The sequence below is a fragment of the Schistocerca americana genome, chromosome 2 (genome assembly GCF_021461395.2).
Source record: "Schistocerca americana isolate TAMUIC-IGC-003095 chromosome 2, iqSchAmer2.1, whole genome shotgun sequence".
Taxonomy (NCBI): Eukaryota; Metazoa; Arthropoda; class Insecta; order Orthoptera; family Acrididae; genus Schistocerca; species Schistocerca americana.
The window spans coordinates 132242158-132257341 of NC_060120.1; the positions used below are offsets into that span (position 1 = coordinate 132242158).

The 15184-nt window shown below is 40.6% G+C and overlaps 1 protein-coding gene across 1 annotated transcript in view; it reads left to right on the plus strand.

Moving 5' to 3' along the window:
• Positions 1 to 15184, plus strand: part of LOC124595494 (DNA polymerase alpha catalytic subunit) — a 262660-nt gene that overhangs the window by 77864 nt on the left and 169612 nt on the right. Inside the window, exons 12-13 of the mRNA XM_047134258.1 lie at positions 75 to 251; positions 3504 to 3711. Of these exons, the coding sequence (XP_046990214.1) occupies positions 75 to 251; positions 3504 to 3711 (385 nt within the window). The remainder of the gene's footprint in view (positions 1 to 74; positions 252 to 3503; positions 3712 to 15184) is intronic.

Sequence of the window (15184 nt, forward strand, 5' to 3'; positions counted from 1 at the left end):
CTTTATTTTTATTGTTTGCAAATTGTATATATGCAGTATAATGACAAACTAATTTAGTGGAAGGGAATTTTCAGGCCCAGTATCCACCGCTGCCATCTGATCTGAAAGGTGAAACATTTAGCCATGTATTTGGTACTCGTACATCATCACTGGAACTGCTATTACTAGACAGGAAGATACGAGGACCATGTTGGTTGGATATCCACGAACCACAACCTGTAGCAAACCCAATTAGTTGGTGCAAAATAGAGGTTTGGGAATAAAAATTGTTTTCTTCAATTTGTTAATAGAAAGTATGAATTGCCTTTCAAGGCATGTATGTGCTCACACCCAATTACTAAAATATGCTGGGTTGGTTTACATTTTGAATGAAACAGTTCCTTCGTAGAAGCAAGAATAATGAGGCAAATGGACTTAATTATGTATGGTTGCAGTAGTATGTGGCAGCTAGCACATGTTTTTCAGTCCACAGATATAACTTTTAAATTAAAAAAAATAGAAAAAGAAAAGAAAATGCCTGCATTCAATAAGCTCAGCTCAACATTCATAGTTTCATTCAGAATGTGCCGACAGTCCGATTCCTGGTGTACATGTTTGTCGTAATTGTCCTCTCTCTCTCTCTCTCTCTCTCTCTCTCTCTCTCTCTCTCCACACCTGTGAGTGAAAATTTCATGATCACTGAGACTTGTTTTCAGTGTGCATTCTCAAAGCGCGCGCGCGCGCGCGCGCCCACACACACACACACACACACACACACACACACCCACACCTGCGTGCACATCCTGACAGCATGACAGCACAGCACAATATTCAGGAAATTTCCACCATTGCCAGGAACACATTTCAAACAAAGTACAAGAAAATTAAAAATTCTGCAATGTCATCACTGTATAGGTGACAGATGTACATTTGTGTACTACTCGTGCATAACTATGTACAAAGACTTTGTGATGATTTTATTTTTTTCGATACATACACTTGTAAAGGTGTTCTACTCCATGTGTACGTGGCACTGATGCAAATGCTGATATTCATTGGTAGTGCAGAATAAAATATAAATATATATTCTAGCTCAAAAGCCTTTGTGGATATGATGTCCTGAAAGCTTATTGGCACTGTGGTGTCTGACTGCAAGAAAACAATTAAGCGTAGTCGGAACCCATGTGTAGGTTGTGGTTGAGTTGTTTCAGTCGAGGGTGACATTTAACAGTGAGGATCTGTTCATTTTCAGTTGGTTCATGAGCTGGTTGAAGGATTAGGAGTATCTGTGGATATGGCAATGGAGATCTGTTATGGATTAGGTTTTGTCTTTTAATGCTGTGTGATGTTCGATGGATCACTTGGCATAATCACGCCAATGTCTGGCGAAGTTGTTAGGCGTGACATGGTAGGATGATTGTGCCGGTGCCATTCATGGCAGATTTAAGGACTCACGTGGACTGCCATATTCTCACTTGTCAACCACGCGCTGTTTACATCAAGCTCTCAGGTGCACCTTTCAACAACCACCTTCCAGGATTGTGGTTTGAAATTTATCTGATGACAATATTTGATTTGCACACAGATTTGTTCAAGTGTGATTTGAACTTTGTTGTTACATAATGGCAACATTTGGTTCCTTTCTTATTAATGTGGGGCTGTCTTGATTCAATGTGCAACTGACTGCTGTGTTCCCAGTGAAGTGACTGCATGTGGGATGCACTGAGAGCATGAATTGTATCTACTCTCAGTCGAACCTACAGCAGGGTTTTAACAGTTTGGTAAAGGCCATAATAAAATCGTCAGCTTATTGATCAAGGAATTACTCATCATTGCTAGTGTGCTATGCATAGGTTGTAACTTACCAGGCTTACCTGCACAGATATCCTTGGTAACAGCACCTCCGTTGAAAACTGGCTGAAAGTAGGCTACTGTCAATAATGTAGTCCACACAAAACTGATTTTCAAACACTCTAATTGCACTTGAAGCTTGTCAGAACTCATGTTTATGGCCAGTTTGTCTCTCACATACTTCAGTTTCGTGCAGATAAATGGATAATTACATACTACCTTCAGTTGATGTTCTAAAATGTAGTTCAAGTGTAATAACCTAACATCTGCATAGTCAAACAGTTCAAGTGTGAAAAATAACAGTCACTTAAGATATCACCCAATACACTGTCCTTCCACTTGTATAGAATTATTAATGTTACATGTGCACAGCAATACTCTGTTCTCATTAATCAACTCTGTTATTATAAGTCATTGTTAAGAATTAAGTCTTTTGTGTCATGTATATGATCACACATGTAATTATAAAGAATTGCCTATGAATTATTGACTTATGACCTAAGATGTTGAGTCCCATAGTGCTCAGAGCCATTTGAACCAACCTATGAATTATTGAGTCATAAACACTAGAACATGGAACATGTCACAAACATAGGCTATTTTTGGGGATAATATATCCACAGGATCCTTCATACAGATGGGCTTAGATGTTTCTCCATTGCAATCTCACTGCAGACTTAAGTATTTCATGGTAGAAGTGGATCTCGTAAATGGTGATGCCGACGCAAACTCTTATTTTGAAAACTACATAATGGTGGAAAATTTGGCTTGGCTCGAATTTACTGTTTTTAATGGACTACAAGAACCATTAAAATTGGGTTATAAAAAATGTTGCTAGTTAAAAATTTAGAAAAATGCACAGTTGTGAAGAAGCCCCTTATTTACATGAAAGAGCACCATATTACAGTGAATTATGTATTTTGTCTTCATTGTTTTTTGGCCTGTTTCTTCTGCACTTACAGTGACCACTGAAAATACTTTAGAATAAAGCAAAATGCATTTGAACTTAATATGACTTTCATTGCAGTTGCAAAAGACACTATTTAACCTATGCAACTTAAAGTGAATTACATGTAATTATTAATTAGTGGATTAATGAGTCACTGCTGTATGTCATTTTGTATAGAAAAATTGAACCAACGAAACTTTGTAGTCAGTCTAGAAGCTCACAGTAGTTTTGACAGAATTTACAATGAGAAGTTTCAGCCTCTCTGAACTGGAAAGTCAATTAATACACAACATAATTAATTTCAGATAAAATAAAATGCATTACAATGAAGCTCGATTCTTGTACTGTTGGATAGCATAGGTCCCAGTCTCCTAATCTCATCTCAAATTTGCATGTTCATACTGCATTAATATTTTCAGTAAATGATATTTTCTAATTAACATGCCCTCTAGCCATACTAATTATACTGATGGATTCAGAGTGATTGAAAGAGTGCACTGAGTGAAAATGCTTTGTTAAATCAAATAGTATCTATATGGAAGTTTAATAAAATTTAGTTCCTAATGCACTAAGGATTGTTTCTAAAAAGTCTCTTATTGGTGATTATCATGACTAGTTCCACATTCCGAAATTTTCTCTCATGATGGAATCTATGAAAAAAGATGAAAGTGATTAAATGCATGTGACATTGTTAATAGTAATAACTGTGTTTTGGTATTTGCAGGCTGTATGCAGTAAAATGGGACATTTGGAAGTGAGCCCTGTAGATCAAAAGCCACCACCACCACTTGTTATTCTTGCATTGAATATACGCACAGTGGCTAATGTTCGTACATCTCAGTCAGAAGTGGTAATGGTTGGCTGTCTTGTTCACAATAGCTTTCCCCTTGACCGTGGTGCACCACAACCACCATTCCAGCAACACTTTTGTGGTGAGTATAGTAGAGCTTAAAAATCTGTTACAACAAAATGAAGCTAATTCCAGAGAAGTAAAGAATGATCTATGGGTTCTACTCCCTTTATGCACATCATGCATTTTAATCATAAATGCAATAGTGTGTAGTAGGTCTGTAAGAAAATTACTAGTTGTACCTGGAAATATTGTATTTGGTCTTAATGCAGTTGGTAGTCCTGAAACACACTAGCCCTGTATTAATTCTGTCCTGACAAAGGTAAGTCATTATCATGACAGTAATGGTTTCTTAAGGGAATATTAATGTATTTGGTACATGTATTACTAACTGTAACGGTCAGGCACAACAGAAAGACTGTCACAAAATAAGTGTTGGGCCAAAAGGTCTTTGTCAAAAATAGACCCCCCCCCCCCCCCCCCCCCCCCCCCACACACACACACACACACACACACACACACACTCCAGGTAGTCGGCTTCAGCTGCCAGAAGAGTCTGTGGTCATGTGTGTGCAAGTTGTATTAGTATATATATATATATATATGTGTGTGTGTGTGTGTGTGTGTGTGTGTGTGTGTGTGTGTGTGTGGTCTATTTTTGACAAAGACCTTTTGGCCAAAAGCTTATTTTGTGACTGTCGTTTTGCAGTGTCTGTCTGTGATCAGCATCTCCGCTACATGGTGAGCAGCAACTATCCTTTTCATAATATTGTTACTTCCATCCTGGATTTTCTATCATTTGATTTTAACTATTCCAGACCTCTTTGATTAAATATTTCATGACAGCTTGCTCAAGACCCGAAGTTGTGTAGTCAAGGGATAAATTTGTTTCAGTTTTAGTTAAAACAAACCAGTTCATTACTACTCTAATTCCAAGGTAAGTGAGTAGTCCTTCATCATTTTATGTAGAACAAACAGTAACATGTTTCTTAGGAACGCTACTGCTCCTTGCACTTTTTATTCAGAGACAATAAATTGCAGAACTTAAGAATCCAGCAATAGACAATGGCACCATGCCTCTACAAAAAGCTACAGAACTGATAACTAACAGCAAATCCCAATAGCAAATTGGTACAGAAGATGGATGGCAAGAACAAAATGGGACTAGAAATCGTAATCCTCCTAGCCGGCCAATTTCTGACTCACAGTTATTTCATTTTTGAATACCAAATCTGTAAACAAATTCGTGATACTATCAGGGGTGTTCACTTGGCAGTATCTGACACCAACTTATTTATGGGCCATCTGGAGGAATCCTTCCTATCCACTCATCACCTGTAACACCTTGTCTAGTTGAGATTCATTGACAACATTTTTATGATATGGCCTCATGGCAAGGACAATATTTGCTCTTTCCTCCATAACATCAACACCTACCCCCAAATCCACTTCACCCAGTCCTCCTCAACTCAGTGAGCCACCTTTCTAGATGCCGAACTTCACCTCTCAGATGGTTCCATCAATATGTGTGTTATATTAAGCACACCAATAACCAATAGTACCTCCACTTCGACAAATATTATCTTTTCCATGTCAGGAAGCTACAGTCTCATTTCCAATGGTCGTTGCATGTGCAGTGGAAAGCAGCAATTGTTGAAATATACTTTTAACCTTGCCAGAGCTTTTGTTAACTGACAGAATTCTAACCAGCTCATCCACGAACGGAACTCCCATGCCATCTCATTTTCTGACACCAGTAACCCTTTTAACCAGCTACCAACCAACACTTCTCTAATAACCCAGTATTACCCTGGCCTCTAAAAGTTCAACCACGCCCTTCACCAGGGCGTCAACTATCTCTTGTTGTACCCAGGGGCGAATTTAGCTGTTTGCTGCCCCAAGGCAGAGAAAAATACTTCCACTCCTCATTTTGACGTTAATATACCACCAAGTAACTTACATCTGTACGTAACTGAATACTACAATTGCTGCTGCTAACAGTAGTAGTAGTAGTAGTAGTAGTAGTAATTATTATTATAATTATTATTATGATAAATACATGCATATTGAACGTAGCACACTCAAATCAGGCAGAGCTGTTTACAATGCGGTTTCTTTGTAGCAAATTAATCGATCATATCTTCCTCTAGTTACTTTGTCATATCAGAATTCAGGACTGTTGACTCGGTCCTGCGACGTGGGTGATCTCAAATAGCTCGAGTCTTTCGAGGAGAGGTAAAGAGCACTTGGATGAAAAGTTGGTTGCTGCAATTGACAAAAATATTCATAGTGCAATCTGCAAATTTGGAAACAGTTTTTGAACGATGTTTTCTTGCAACACACTATACAAAATAGTTAGGGAGTAGGTGTTTATTTTGTTGCTCTATATGTATGCTATAAAATCAACAACCTCATCACTAAAAAAAAAAGTTATGTTGCAGTTTTTAGCACATTACAATAGTTCAGTGTTTTCTTGTCCAGGAAAATTGATTTTTTTCTTTTCTCCAATTCAGTTATCGATCTGACCATAAAACCAGAAATGTATTCACCTGAAAATCTTCCTTTCTTTCAAAAGTAATGTCAAGCTTGGCTATTTTGTCCACTTTCAGTTTTCATGACTTTTTACTTTTTGTGACTGTTTTGTACATATTTATCTTCCTCTTTTCAGTGTCAGCTTTTTCATATGTGTCATACATACACTGATTCCTCAAATATATTCAAGTAAAGAATTGTTCAACTTTATTACTGTCTCATTATCATCATCAACTTTTTCCAATAGTTTATTTGTAGCATTAAATCTCTTCAACATCACTAATCACAGAGATGTCAGTATCACAGTTTCCAGACCCTGCAGACTGCTCAGCATTCCAGTCACCTTGCATCTTATTAAAGCCTTTTGAGTTTCATCATCCTGAACAACTTCGAAGCTAATATTATTTCTGCCAAGTGCATATTGAGACTATAGCAGGAACTGTGACACCCTGACCAGTTTGTTTTTGAAGTTCATTTTATGGAATCTGAAGTATTTCATTTTAACGCCAAAATATTCTAACCGCTCATCAAAGCAGAGAAGAAAGCATAAAATTGTTTCAACAAATGGAAAAATAATGCCTGCTGAGGAATTGCGTCACAAGCAGCCTTCAGTTGGCTTGAGGCAACTGACATTGCATACTTCAGCATCGGCTATAACACGACGGCAGCACTTGTATTGAATTTACACACGCCGTGTTGGGAGGTGCTCTGCCCTCCTGCCCACCACCGTTCTTCACCATCTGTTGTACTGCAGTGATGGTTGCCTTGTAGCAGTGAAGTTCGACGAAATTGGCCTGCCATCCAGATAGGGCCTATTCACTCCGCTGGAATGTCAGGTGCACTGGTGTCCTATCCTGGTGGGAAGGAAAGACTTCCACTTCCTCCCACCTGCGACAGAGGTAGACCGGTGTTGAACTCTGCGACTGTTGATTATGGCAAGGAAGCCATCTCTTCCTGTAGCGGTTATTGTTGTGTGTAGCATGCAGGAAACCTACAACAGACTTACGTCAGACGTCACTTCGCTGCAATCACGGAATTAAGTGCGAACGTCATTTTCGCCATTGATCCGTCCGACTGACTGCCTTACGAGCTAAACTGCTGGGGTATTTATGGAGTGAAGTAATAGCTAACATTTACCTGACATCACTTGTCATGACTGCATAGATCTTGCCATTGCAAAGGTATCAGTGGTTTTCCTTTTGCTGTGCTTGCTTAACGAGTTTGTTATAGTGTAGAACTGGTTCGTAAAAGCTGTTGATACTGTTTGTTGCACTTTGCTTTAGCTTTTCTTTTGTCACAGAATGAAGTTGACGTGACCCTGTTTTGGTACTCTCACCCACTACATTGTGCTGAAGTCTGCAGCCTGGCTCAGCAGAAACGCCAATATTGAGTTTTGCTCTGATCCAGTCTCGGTGGCAAGACATTTCCATTGCGGGTGCCTCGTTTCGAAATTGCTGGAATGTAGTGAGATAGCATTGCTCTGGAACATAAAAATTTTTACCCATTTTACTGCACCATATGAGGTTGGTACGCAACATACGTATCTTCTTTAAAAAAATTGGCCTGTATTTTTAGAAAAAACAAACAAACAAAAATCGTAATCTTTAATACAATAATCGTACTCCATTTATAAAATTCTTTATCAACTGTAACTATGTTACTATTTCTACCCCCCACTATATCGTAACGACCTCCTTATACTTTGGTGCATTCATATTTCCCAAGAATAGTTGTATTTCACATGATCAGTTATCCTTTTGAACTACTCATTCAGGACGAATAGTAATACAGTGTTTCAAAAAGGACTGTACAACTTTGAAAATTCGTATAAATTAATTCATAGTATGTACAGAGCATTTGCATTAAAGATGGCTGCCTTCACTGGACCCAAGTGTGCTAGCTGTTTGTTTTGGTTTGAGGAATCAGTCGGTGACAACAGTTCAGTGTAATTTCCGTACTGAGTATGCTAAAGGTCCTGCTAGGAAGAGGAAAATGACTAGAGAGGTCTTCTCCAGTCCTTTTTCCTTCAACCCTCTTCCTTTCCTTCAACCCTTCTGGCTGAAGAAGGAGCCACTGGCTCTGAAAACTTGCCAATTAAACCAAATATTGTGTGTGTTTTCTGCCGCCATTTGATGAGGAGATTTTTTTATCTGTCCAATTAATTAGTGAACCAGATTTATAAAAAGGGTGAAAAGATAATGTAGAAAATTACTGGCCAAATTGTTCACTCCAGCATTTCCAAAAGTTTTTGAGAAAGCATTGTGTAGGAGAGCAGTGGTACATCTCAGTACACACAATTTGCTGTCAAACTCTCCTCTGACTTCAGGAAATGAATATCACAGAAAGGACTATTTGTTCTTTCATGTGAGAGGCAGTAGCAGGGCTAGAAAATGGATTGAGGACAGTAGGTATTTTCCTCGATTTAACCCGCGACAAGCTCATTTCAAAGCTAATGAACTGATGATGTAGAAATGCTTTCTTTCATATCCCGTGCTTCAATTAATCTGTGACTTGACAGTTGATTTCAACAATAGCTTGCTAGTTGTGCCATTATTTGAAGTGATGTGCAGTGTTAGATTTTTTTCTAACACGGGAGTCTTTATATAACAATTACTTCTCCTTCCGTGGAATACCGCCTTGCTTAGTCTTTACGTAACAATTACTTCTCCTTTCATGGAATACCGCCTTGCTTCACTTTTAGTCTGTTTCTTGTACTTGTAATATGCAGCTGTGTTAGTTTGTTTTCTTCTGAAAGTGTTCAGCATATGTTAAATCTTTTGTAAGAAAAGCCAGTATTCTTATTGGGTTTTATGAATTGAATGAAGCAATTGTTTATACAGAGTACATGACATTCTCTGTCGGATATGGAAATATGTAAAACTTTATGTGGCTGGATGAACCACTAGACTAGGGTATTTAAATAAAGGGTCTGTCATCAGATAATGACGCACACTCTGAGCATGAAGTGATCAATACCATAATAGATCAGTCAGACAGCGAATATGATGCTTCTGATACAGCTGTTTCTCAATATACAGATCGTGAAACCTTTCTTGGTAAGGATGGAATAACAGAATGGTTGAAGCAACACACTCCTCCATCAAAAACTGCCTGTCAGAATATTGTAACACAGCCTCCAGATGTGAAGGGTGTTGCAAGAAATTCGAAAACAGTTTTGGAATGCTGAAAATTATTTTTTCCAGGTAGTGTAATGGGTCGCATTGTGGAATACACAAACCAAGAACTTGACAAAATGGCAGTATCTTATGCACGTAGTGTTCATTACTGCCCACAGACATATTTTGAAGATTTTTTTTGCTTTATTTGGTGTATTATATCTCGCAGGAGTGAAAAAGGCACAGCATCTCAATACTGATGAGCTATGGGCCACTGATGGGACTGCACTGCATTTCTTTATTGCATTGATGAGCAAACGGAGGTTCCACACATTTCTCCAAGCTATATGTTTTGATGACAAATCTACGAGAGCTCAGAGAAAGGAAACAGATAATCTGGCACCTATTAGAGAAATATTTGACGAATTTGTGGATGTTTGCTAGAAGAGATATAGTTCTGGTGCATTGACAATGATAGATGAGATGTTAGAACCGTTGTGTATATGTTAAGTCAGGCAGTATATAGCAAACAAGCCTGAAAAATATGGCCTCAAGGTATATGTATTCTGTGATGCCAGAATGTTTTATACGCTAAATGTGGAAATATATGCAGGCAAACAGCTACTGGGCCATATCAAGCAGCCAATGATGCTGAGCATGTGGTGTTAAGATTGATTCGACCGATTGACAAAACAGGCAGAAATTTGACGATGGACAATTATATTTCATATATACCATTGGCTAACCTAATGTATGACATTCATCGACTCACAGTAGTAGGTACTCTATGGAAAAATGAAAGACAGATTCCACCGGGACTTCTGGGCGTAAAGTGTAGGCAACTAAACAGCAGCCTATTCGTATTTTGAGAAAAACCAAGCAACAACTGCCTGATTTACTCATGCACAGTGACGATGCTATTGACGCTGACAGTGGCAAAGTGAACATACCTGAAGTCATTACATTTTACAATGTCACAAAAGGAGGTGTAGATGTTGTCGACTGTTTGAAATCAGAATAGTCTGTTTCAAGAATAAGCAACTGCTGGCCTCTTACACTGTTTTTCAGCTTTTTGAACATCGGAGCAATAAATGCTCAAATAATGTATAAGGTGAACACAGATGACTTAATTCCACGGAGAAGATTCATCACAGAATTGAGTATGATGCTTACAAATGCCCACGTGATCAAATGCCTGTCGATTACGAGGATATCACTTCGCTTGAAGGAGAAAAATAAAAGGTGTTGTACACATTTTTGTAAACTGCCATTAGCAAAAGAAGAAAATGAATCGAGAAAAAACAAGATGTCACTACTGCCCTAAAAGGAAAAACAGATTCACACAGCATCTCTGCCATGGTTGTTCCAACCCTGTCTGTAAAGAACATACAGCATTGAGTGTTCTTAATTTACCAGGAGTGTATGTCACAAGAAGCCATATCTGAATCTGATGAGTAAAAGGAGTGTGGTTAATTCATCACTTGCTATAAATATTACAAACTGCTGTTCTATAAATATTATGAACTGCTATTCACACAGATGTGTGCAGGGACTGCAACTGCTGTGTTCGGATGCAGGCTGAGTTGGCATCCCTTCGCTCCCAGCTTCAGGCAGTGTTGGCTTCGGTCACACAGCTTGAGGCTGTTGCCAATGGGCATCACTGTGGGGGTCCGGATGGGGGTTTGTCGGGGACGGCCAGCTCGTCCCACGCATCCCCTGATCGGACTACGACTGTGGTTGCCCGGGATACTGCCCGCATTGAGGCTGATCCCTCACCTGTGGTAGAGTGGGAGGTCGTTTCAAGGTGTGGCAGGGGGCGAAAGACATTCCGGAGGGCTGAACGGAAAGCCTCTCCAGTTTGTCTGACGAACCGGTTTCAGGCTCTGTCTCAGGCTGATACTGATCTTCGGCCTGACATGGCTGCTTGTCCTGTTCCAGAGGTTGCCCCTCAGTCTGCAAGATCCAGGCAGTTGCAGAGGGTGGGCTTACTGGTAGTTGGGAGCTCCAACGTCAGGCGCGTAATGGGGCCCCTTAGGGAAATGGCAGCAAGAGAGGGGAAGAAAACCAATGTGCACTCCGTGTGCATACCGGGGGGAGTCATTCCAGATGTGGAAAGGGTCCTTCCGGATGCCATGAAGGGTACAGGGTGCACCCATCTGCAGGTGGTCGCTCATGTCGGCACCAATGATGTGTGTCGCTATGGATCGGAGGAAATCCTCTCTGGCTTCCGGCGGCTATCTGATTTGGTGAAGACTGCCAGTCTCGCTAGCGGGATGAAAGCAGAGCTCACCATCTGCAGCATCGTCGACAGGACTGACTGCGGACCTTTGGTACAGAGCCGAGTGGAGGGTCTGAATCAGAGGCTGAGACGGTTCTGCGACCGTGTGGGCTGCAGATTCCTCGACTTGCGCCATAGGGTGGTGGAGTTTCGGGTTCCGCTGGATAGGTCAGGAGTCCACTACACGCAACATGCGGCTACACGGGTAGCAGGGGTGGTGTGGCGTGGGCTGGGCGGTTTTTTAGGTTAGATGGCCTCGGGCAAGTACAGAAAGGGCAACAGCCTCAACGGGTGCGGGGCAAAGTCAGGACATGCGGGGACCAAGCAGCAATCGGTATTGTAATTGTAAACTGTCGAAGCTGCATTGGTAAAGTACCGGAACTTAAAGCGCTGATAGAAAGCACCGAAGCTGAAATCGTTATAGGTACGGAAAGCTGGCCGAAGCCAGAGATAAATTCTGCCGAAATTTTTACGAAGGCACAGATGGTGTTAAGAAAGGATAGATTGCATGCAACCGGTGTTGGCATGTTTGTCGCTGTTAATAGTAGTTTATCCTGTAGTGAAGTAGAAGTGGATAGTTCCTGTGAATTATTATGGGTGGAGGTTACACTAAACAACCGAACTAGGTTAATAATTGGCTCCTTTTACCGACCTCCCGACTCAGCAGCATTAGTGGCAGAACAACTGAGAGAAAATTTGGAATACATTTCACATAAATTTTCTCAGCATGTTATAGTCTTAGGTGGAGATTTCAATTTACCAGATATAGACTGGGACACTCAGATGTTTAGGACGGGTGGTAGGGACAGAGCATCGAGTGACATTATACTGAGTGCACTATCCGAAAATTACCTCGAGCAATTAAACAGAGAACCGACTCGTGGAGATAACATCTTGGACCTACTGATAACAAACAGACCCGAACTTTTCGACTCTGTATGTACAGAACAGGGAATCAGTGTTCATAAGGCCGTTGCAGCATCCCTGAATATGGAAGTTAATAGGAATATAAAAAAAGGGAGGAAGGTTTATCTGTTTACCAAGAGTAATAGAAGGCAGATTTCAGACTACCTAACAGATCAAAACGAAAATTTCTGTTCCGACACTGACAATGTTGAGTGTTTATGGAAAAAGTTCAAGGCAATCGTAAAATGCGTTTTAGACAGGTACGTGCCGAGTAAAACTGTGAGGGACGAGAAAACCCACCGTGGTTCAACAACAAAGTTAGGAAACTACTGCAAAAGCAAAGAGAGCTCCACTCCAAGTTTAAACACAGCCAAAACCTCTCAGACAAACAGAAGCTAAACGATGTCAAAGTTAGCGTAAGGAGGGCTATGCGTGAAGCGTTCATTGAATTCGAAAGTGAAATTCTATGTACCGACTTGACAGAAAATCCTAGGAAGTTCTGGTCTTACGTTAAATCAGTAAGTGGCTCGAAACAGCATATCCAGACACTACGGGATGATGATGGCATTGAAACAGAGGATGACACGCGTAAAGCTGAAATACTAAACACCTTTTTCCAAAGCTGTTTCACAGAGGAAGACCGCACTGCAGTTCCTTCCCTAAATCCTCGCACAAACGAAAAAATGGCTGACATCGAAATAAGTTTCCAAGGAATAGAAAAGCAAGTGGAATCACTCAGTAGAGGAAAGTCCACTGGACCTGACGGGATACCAATTCGATTCTACGCAGAGTACGCGAAAGAACGTGCCCCCCTTCTAACAGCCGTGTACCGCAAGTCTCTAGAGGAACGGAGGGTTCCAAATGATTGGAAAAGAGCACAGATAGTCCCAGTCTTCAAGAAGGGTCGTCGAGCAGATGCGCAAAACTATAGACCTATATCTCTTACGTCGATCTCTTGTAGAATTTTAGAACATGTTTTTTGCTTGCGTATCATGTCATTTCTGGAAACCCAGAATCTACTATGTAGGAATCAACATGGATTCCGGAAACAGCGATCGTGTGAGACCCAACTTGCTTTATTTGTTCATGAGACCCAGAAAATATTAGATACAGGCTCCCAGGTAGATGCTATTTTTCTTGACTTCCGGAAGGCGTTCGATACAGTTCCGCACTGTCGCCTGATAAACAAAGTAAGAGCCTACGGAATATCAGACCAGCTGTGTGGCTGGATTGAAGAGTTTTTAGCAAACAGAACACAGCATGTTGTTATCAATGGAGAGACGTCTACAGACGTTAAAGTAACCTCTGGCGTGCCACAGGGGAGTGTTATGGGACCATTGCTTTTCACAATATATATAAATGACTTAGTAGATAGTGTCGGAAGTTCCATGCGGCTTTTCGCGGATGATGCTGTAGTATACAGAGAAGTTGCAGCATTAGAAAATTGTAGCGAAATGCAGGAAGATCTGCAGCGGATAGGCACTTGGTGCAGGGAGTGTCAACTGACCCTTAACATAGACAAATGTAATGTATTGCGAATACATAGAAAGAAGGATCCTTTATTGTATGATTATATGATAGCGGAACAAACACTGGTAGCAGTTACTTCTGTAAGATATCTGGGAGTATGCGTGCGGAACGATTTGAAGTGGAATGATCATATAAAATTAATTGTTGGTAAGGCGGGTACCAGGTTGAGAGTCATTGGGAGAGTGCTTAGAAAATGTAGTCCATCAACAAAGGAGGTGGCTTACAAAACACTCGTTCGACCTATACTTGAGTATTGCTTATCAGTGTGGGATCTGTACCAGATCGGTCTGACGGAGGAGATAGAGAAGATCCAAAGAAGAGCGGCGCGTTTCGTCACAGGGTTATTTGGTAACCGTGATAGCGTTACGGAGATGTTTAATAAACTCAAGTGGCAGACTCTGCAAGAGAGGCGCTCTGCATCGCGGTGTAGCTTGCTCGCCAGGTTTCGAGAGGGTGCGTTTCTGGATGAGGTATCGAATATATTGCTTCCCCCTACTTATACCTCCCGAGGAGATCACGAATGTAAAATTAAAGAGATTAGAGCGCGCACGGAGGCTTTCAGACAGTCGTTCTTCCCGCGAACCATACGCGACTGGAACAGGAAAGGGAGGTAATGACAGTGGCACGTAAAGTGCCCTCCGCCACACGCCATTGGGTGGCTTGCGGAGTATCAATGTAGATGTAGATGTAGATGTTGTAATTGTAATCAAAAAAGTTTGTGAAATCTTTGCATGTTGAAATATTTTTAAGTTTAGCAAATTACATGTTCCACACCATATTTATACTAATTTATAAGGCTTTGGTAATAATAAAGAAATTATTTGTTGTATAAATGTGTCTTTGTTGGGCATAAAGAGATAAAAAAGGAGCAAGATCTCATTGTTAGAAAAAGTCTAACACCGTAGTTATTGCGTGACAACAATATACCCGAGTGACCGCAGGTTAACACAAGAATTTGACTGTGTGGAACTACAATATTTTTGCATAAGTTGGAACACTATGGGATTAGGGAGAAAGCTCGACCATTGTTCACTTCATATCTGGAAGGTAGAAAGCAGAAGGTTGTCCTCTAGTTCCAATGAACAAGGAAGAGGTTCAAACCTGGCTGGGTTCGTGTAAAGTGAGTGATTGAGTGAGTGTGTGTGTGTGTGTGTGTGTGTGTGTGTGTGTGTGTGTTTTTTGGGGGGGGGGGG